Source organism: Podarcis pityusensis (assembly GCF_964106645.2).
Source record: "Podarcis pityusensis genome assembly, chromosome: Z".
Taxonomy (NCBI): Eukaryota; Metazoa; Chordata; class Lepidosauria; order Squamata; family Lacertidae; genus Podarcis; species Podarcis pityusensis.
The window spans coordinates 15,374,198-15,381,369 of record NC_138044.1 but is presented as its reverse complement, the minus strand read 5'-3'; the positions used below and the strand labels follow the sequence as shown (position 1 = coordinate 15,381,369).

The following is a 7,172-nucleotide window of genomic DNA, read 5'->3' as shown; positions in this document are numbered from 1 at the left end:
TGACCCGGGAGGCTTCGCTCGTGGAAGTGGAGCCGGTGCACGTGGAGTCGCCCCACAGAAGGCCCCGCCACCCTTCCCGAGGCCAAGGGCGCAATCCCGTGCGCAATGCAGAGGACTGGAAATAAAACCCCAGTGAACCCTTAGCCTCTGAGCAAAACCTGCATTTGGAGTATTAGGGTTGCAGTTTTGCAGTCCGTTTCTAAGGCATCTCGCAAGTAGGGGGATCTCCAGACCAATGTGTTCTGCAACTTACTTACTTACTTACTTACTTATTTATTTGTTTGTTCACTTGTTATTGCCAAGGTCTCTAAGCACCCTCCATTTAAAAACATAAACATAAGAAGCTAATTTATACTGAGTCTAACTAGCTCAGTATTTGTCTTCATTATCTTGCAGCACCAAATCGGGGTTTCCAGGCAAGAATTCCTTCCCAGCCATACCTGTAGATGCCACTGGGGGCTGAACCTGGGACCTCCTGCATGCAAAGCAGATGCTGTACCACTGAACTACACCCCTTCCTCTAAAGATAAAGTAAGATTCTAGTCCTTACAGTTCTGAATTAAAGGCTGAATTAAATAAAAAGCTGTCGTCTGCTGAGTCTTGTTCAGTATTGCCTACACTGACTAGCAGCAGCTTCTTGGGGTTTGGTACAGGGAATCTTTCCCAGACCTATCTGGAGATACTCAGGATTGAACTGTGGACCTTCTGCATGCAAGACAGATGATCTACCATTGAACTATGGCCCTTCCCCAATACAGTATATAACATTATACTATTACAAATTCAAATGAAACATTTAACATCATACAAACACAATTCATGGACATATATACACACTATAACAGTAACAGGAAGCACTGGCAGAATGCTAACAGCAGAATAAAATCAGTTTGGTCCACCAAAAGCCTGAAGGGAAAGATCAGTCCAGCACCAAAAAAGATAGCAGTGAAGGCAGAAGGTGAACTTCACCTGGGAGAGCAATCCACAGGTGAGGAGCCACCACTGAAAAGGCCCTTTCCCTTGTCACCATCTTTTGAGCCTCCCTTGCAGGGAACCTGGAGAAGGGTCAGTCACTCTTAGCCTAACATTCTTCACAGGGTTGTTGTGAGGATAAAATGGGAAGAAGCAAAACTGTGTACACCACTTTGAGTTCCTTGGAGGAAATATGGGATATAAATGTAAAACTAAAAGCAACAATGGCAGTATTGACTATGCTGATTGCCAATTTGCCACTGGGCCAAATTCAAAGCACTTATGTAGAGACCCAAATAACTACAAGAGGTGCCTCCTATATCAATTATGCCTAACACTAGATCACTTCCCAACTTTTTTGTCAAAGCTGACCCAGGTATTGCCCCAAGGCAGCCTATACACATAGAAATCTTACAGGAAAACCCATAACAGTATATACATATTTGTATGGTAGCAGTACTGCTATTGTATCCCACCTGAGGTCAGGTGCTGCAGCCAGGTAGTGGGACTCCCAGCCTATCTGTTGAAGTCCAGTGCATCTCAGAGACTAAAAGTCACGAAATCTCTGGTTTGAATCTCACCTCTCCTGTGATGAACTCACCTGGTGGCATTAAACAAAGCCATTCTTACTTAACCTCCCTGCCTCCCATTTGCAATGTGAGAATGGCAAACAACAGTCTCTACATTACAGGGCTGCTGTAGGGAACATAGCATATGTCAGTCATGCAGGCATCCTCTTGGACTTGATGGTACTTTACCTGGTTACACAAGTTCTTCAAAGAGATTTGACTCTCTTAGCTTTCAATTCCAATTTCCTTTTAACCAATACTCTTTTTTTTGTGGTTTCCTCTTTTGAAGTGATTGTGCTGTACTTTCCTTCACACCAGTTCCCTTTGCATACAACACTGAATCTGACAGCAATATGGCACTGCTTCCAAAAGATTCAGCAATGCTGCCATCAGGTCCTCAGTGTCACTGCTGAATAAGCCACTTTGAGCTCCTGGGAAGGAAAGGTGGGATATTAAATGGAAAAATACATAATAGCATCCCAGGTTTTTCCCATATCGTCAGCATCACAATCAACTGTTCTAGGACACAATCTTATATCACATCCATACTATACATTTAAAGCATAATTAAAGCATGACTTCCTCCAAAGGATAATGGGAATTATAGTTTTTTTTAAAGGGTGCTGAGAATTGTAGCTCTGTGAATGAGTAAATTAAACTTCCTATGATTCTTTGGGCAAAGCCATGTACTTTAAATGTATGGTGTGCATGTGATCTTAGTGTATCTAGAAATTTGACCCAGCTTAAGACTTTATTCACATTGGATTTTTAGGATGCTTCATTCAGCTGCTAGGTTTATGTTGCTTTTTAAACATGCTTTTCAGTTATGATCTTAATGAATATGACTAAGGTCCATAACTTTCATTGTATTTACTCTGAGTAAACTTAGTTGAAAAGCACCTTTTTTAAAAGATCCCTGCCTTGACTATTTATCTGTACAGTGGTACCTCGGGTTAAGAACTTAATTCGTTCTGGAGGTCTGTTCTTAACCTGAAACTGTTCTTAACCTGAAGTACCACTTTAGCTAATGGGGCCTCCTGCTGCTGCTGTGCCGCCACTGTACGATTTCTGTTCTTACCCTGAAGCAAAGTTCTTAACCTGAAGCCCTATTTCTGGGTTAGCAGAGTCTGTAACCTGAAGCGTATGTAACCCGAGGTACCACTGTATTGCTTTTAAATCTAGCTTCATTTGTTGTTTTTGGTATTATTTTAAAATCTGCTTTAGTTCCTTATATGATTGTGAATTGCCTTGATACTTAAAATCAACAATGATCCATAATAATAAGAACATCACCATAATTATTGTCGTTGTCATCTAGTTTTCATAACAATGAAATGCGGCCACCTGTCCTTTCACCTGTAAATAAGGTCATAATAATTGTTTAATAATAATAATAGACATTCACTGATTTTCAGTTAGCACAAAAGTGCTACCCAGCAACTTCCACTTAGACATATGATTAGCAAATATTTGCTAAAGCCTAAAAGTAACTTTGCAGACTTTTGGTTGTTGGGTTTATTTTTAAAACCAGCTGTATTCGCAAAGGAAAGACACCCTTCACTGTTCTCAAATCACTTTGACCCTTTTAAAAAAACTTCATTGTGGGGCAAAAAAACCCACTTTGCACATGCTTTGGAGCCTTTTTCTCTAAAACACGTCTCGCCCTCTAGAGGAATTGGTGTGCAGCAACCCTAATAAAATATCACATTGGGATTTTTGTGTGTGTGAGAGAGAGAAAGACAGTGGGAAGAAATAGGTTCCGTTTTTGGGTAAGGTTATAAGCTAAATTCTAAAAAGTTGGCGGGGGGGCGGAACTGCGAAATACATTTGGATATCATAAGAGGAGCATATATATATATGCATATATATATATATATATATATATATATATATATATGCTGAAGAAAGTTGAAAATGGGCGGGGAAAGGTAAAACAGATCTGAGGACCAGGCAGACTTTTTTCCCGCCACAGAATTGGCAGGTGAAGAACGAGTGGGGGGAGGGGAGAGGAGGTGGAAGGCGGGAGCCGTTTGTGTCTGTTGCCCCTCCCACTTCCCCGGCCAGCCATGGAGAACTACAAGGTGGGGCGGGGGGGGCAGAGGGTTGGCCTGAGGAGAGGCGGGGACGACGACGATTTGAGGCGAGGAGGAGGGAAAGCAACGGAAGTTTGACTCCTCCCCCTCCCCACACATGCATTTGAAGTGACGGAGGGGGCAGGATTGGAAAAAAAATCTATACTGTATCTCCCCCCAGACTACAATTCCCGTCATCCCCTGATGGCTTGTCCATTCTGGCTCACGAGGCTGCTGGGAGTTGTGGTTCAACAACATCTGGAGGGTAAAAGGAGCATTTCTATAGCCTCTCCACATGCTGTTAAGGCTACAATTCTCTTTATCCCCTGACTACTGGACCACGCTGACATCTGGGAGTTGTAGTACAATCACATCTGGAAGACCAAAATGACTGCCCATCCTCTATGTATATTTATTTCATTGCAGGGGAGTGGTAGGAATTGGGGGTAGGGGTGGGGGTTAACATATGGGCAATTTGTGTGAGAAGGCATCTCAGACCTAGGGAGGGGTGTCTGGGGGCAAGCTAGGTTGTCAAGGAAGGGATGGATGGAACAATGCTGCTATTATCATTGTCATTTGTAGACTTTTTATTTTACTATTCCCACTAGAATGGTTGTAAAGGTGTGGGGGAGTGTTGCCTCCATGTGGGTCTTGAGTCCCGGAGGAAAGAGAATCAGTGAGAGATGCAAACAGGGAATGTTTCAACTGTTTTTGATTCTGAATTTTAAATGTTCTCCAAAGAATAATTGGAACTGTAGTTTGTTAAAGGTGCTGGGAATTGTAGTTCTGTGAAGGAGTAAACTGCATATATTTAAAGCACATTTAATGCACATCTGAAGTTCATAACTTCCCCCAAAGAATCCCAGGAGCTCATAGAGCTAGAAGTTCTTTAACTAAGTTCCCATGTATTTTTTAAAGGAGACTGTCAGCTTTAAATGTGTGTTGAATGGGCTCTAGATGTACAGTGTGGATCTGCTTGAAAATTCCTTCTCTTTGTTCCCACTATATTGTGATGGATCAATTTGGAACTCCCTGCCAGTGCCTATTGACATCAGACAGGCACTTTTACTGTCCCCTTTGTGAGAACTGCTAAAAACATTTTGTGTGTACACTGTGGATCTGATTAAAATGATCAATTTATTTCTTTACAGTATATTGTGATCTGAGTAACAAGCATTCTGTGCATAACTGAAATGAATCTGTCTTGTCTTGAGGAAGTATGGTCCCTTTAAGGTGGTCCCACTGTCCTTCAACCACTTGCCTTACATACATCTACTATTCCTTACAGATTCTGAATATGCTACCTCATGGGGCCCTTGGGACAATGCTGATAGTGGAATCAAAAGTGGAGAAAGAAAAAGATGGCAGCAGAAAGAAGTATATTATGAAAAAGGTAAGGGGGGAGCAAGGGTCTTTATGACAAGATGTGTCTCCAGTGATTTGATTTTATCTGATTTGATTGATTGCAAGGATGGGGGACACGTGGCTTGATAGGAGTACACGTGGATCTAAAGGTCTTAGTTGACCACAAGCTTAACACGAGTCAATTGTGTGACGCAGCAGCAAAAACCGCTAATGCAATCCTAGGTTGCATCAACTGAAGTACAGTAGAGTGTCCAGATCAAGGGAAGTTATAGCATCACTCTATTTTGCTTTGGTCAGCCCCCACCTGGAGTACAGTGTCCAGTTCTGGGCAACACAGTTTAAGGAGGATATTGACAACTTGGAAGGTGTGGAGAGAAGGGTCACCAAGATGATTGAGTGTCTGGAAACCAGGCTTTGGGAGGAAAAGTGAAGGGAGTTGGGCATGTTTAGCCTGGATAAAAGAAGACTGGAAGTGGGAAGGATAGCCATCATCAAATATCTAAGGGGCTGTCACATGGAGGATGGACCAAACTTGTTTTCTGCTGCTCTGGAGGATAGAACCCATGTCAGTGTCTTCACAGACAAGAAAGGAGATTGCAACTAAATATTAGGAAGAATTTTCTGACAGTAAGAGCTGTTTGACAGTGGAATGGACTACCTTGGAAGGTGGTGGGCTGTCCTTCATTGAAGGTTTTTAAAGAGATGGTCATCTGTCAGGGATTCTTTAGCTGTGAATCCTACATTGCAGAGAGTTGGACTAGATGAGACTAGAGGGGTCTCTTCCAACTCTATGATTCTATTACAGTGGTACCTCAGGTTAAGTACTTAATTCGTTCCGGAGGTCCGTTCTTAACCTGAAACTGTTCTTAACCTGAAGCACCACTTTAGCTAATGGGACCTTCTGCTGCCCCCATGCCGCCGGAACATGATTTCTGTTCTCATCCTGAAGCAAAGTTCTTAACCTGAAGCCCTATTTCTGGGTTAGCGGAGTCTGTAACCTGAAGCGTATGTAACCCGAGGTACCACTGTATTTATATCCCACCTATTTCTCCCAGGACTTCATGGTGGCATATATGGTTCTATCCCCCTCTTTATTTAACACAACAACCCTGTGAGGTAGGTTAGGCTGAGAGGCAGGGCTGGCTCAAAGTCATACCCAGTGAGCTTCATGGTCAAGTAGGGGAATTCTGGTTTCCTAAGTCCGAGTCTGACACTCTAACCATTACACCATATTGGCCGCATATTCATCAAGAGCCACTTGGCTTCTGTTACAAAATGTATTATTTTATTAACAATCAGAACATTAGTAGAGTAAAAGGACTTACATATTCTCACCAGCCCATTTTATCTGTTGTGCAATCGCCAGGACTTAATACAAACAAGCATTCAGCAGGGTTTAGCCTGGGAACCTGCTTATATGTGGGTGTGTACTGTATAATATTTATTTTTTATATTTATTCAGAAATGTATGACCTGTTTACTTCTCAGTGGTTTGGACCCTAGCACCACCCACGTCCGAAGACAGGAATGCAAGATAGAAAACTGCTTTATATTGTAGTTTGTTAGGACTGCTGGGTATTACGGCTCTGTGAGAGTGAAACTACATTCCACAGGATTCCTTAGGGGAAACCATGTGCTTTAAATGTGTGTTAAAAGTGTATTGAATGTGTCTTAAGTGTTTGGAGTGGATAATAAGTTGTTCTACTTTTAACAACTTCTTTGTTGTTTGGTGTTTTGTGCAGGTTGAATGCATTGATGAAAAGCAAGCAAATGATGCTCTCCAAGAGGTAGCTTTCTCTTAATCATCCTTTTTTATTTCACACATGGGGTGAAGTAGACAGCAGAGTAGCTAGCCGCTCGGGTGCTCCGGGTGGCACGCGTGCCCTGCAACCGGGGGTGGAGTGAGCTGCCCGTGGGGACAGGGCAAGCTGCCCATGGGGGGCGGGGTGAGCCAAGACAGGGTGCACTGCATGAAGCCTCTCCGCAGCCTCCTCCTCAGCCGTAGGGCGGCTGAGGTGGTGGGCAGACGCAAGCCCCGCGCTGCTCGAAAAAGCGCAGAGCTTGCAGGCAGTTCACCCACCACCTCCCCCTCAGGAGAGACGCTTGGCTCAGGCACACTGCAGGCCCACAGTGTGATGCCCAGTGCCCCCCTCATTACCTAGCTACTCCTCCAGATTAGACAGATTCATGGAGG

The 7,172-nt window shown here is 43.3% G+C and overlaps 1 protein-coding gene across 6 annotated transcripts in view; it reads left to right on the top strand.

The window, feature by feature from the left end:
- The window catches only part of STKLD1 (serine/threonine kinase like domain containing 1), a 38,148-nt gene that overhangs the window by 5,353 nt on the left and 25,623 nt on the right, over nt 1-7,172 (top strand). Inside the window, exons 2-4 of one of the 6 annotated variants that reach the window (XM_080990618.1) lie at nt 397-531; nt 4,902-5,006; nt 6,721-6,765. In XM_080990618.1, the coding sequence (XP_080846744.1) occupies nt 4,911-5,006; nt 6,721-6,765 (141 nt within the window). In that variant the 5' untranslated portion in view covers nt 397-531; nt 4,902-4,910. Of the gene's footprint in view, nt 1-396; nt 532-3,281; nt 3,311-3,525; nt 3,623-3,663; nt 4,020-4,901; nt 5,007-6,720; nt 6,766-7,172 lie in introns of those variants that run through there. The other 5 variants (XM_080990619.1, XM_080990615.1, XM_080990612.1 and 2 more) reach the window with 5 other exon arrangements.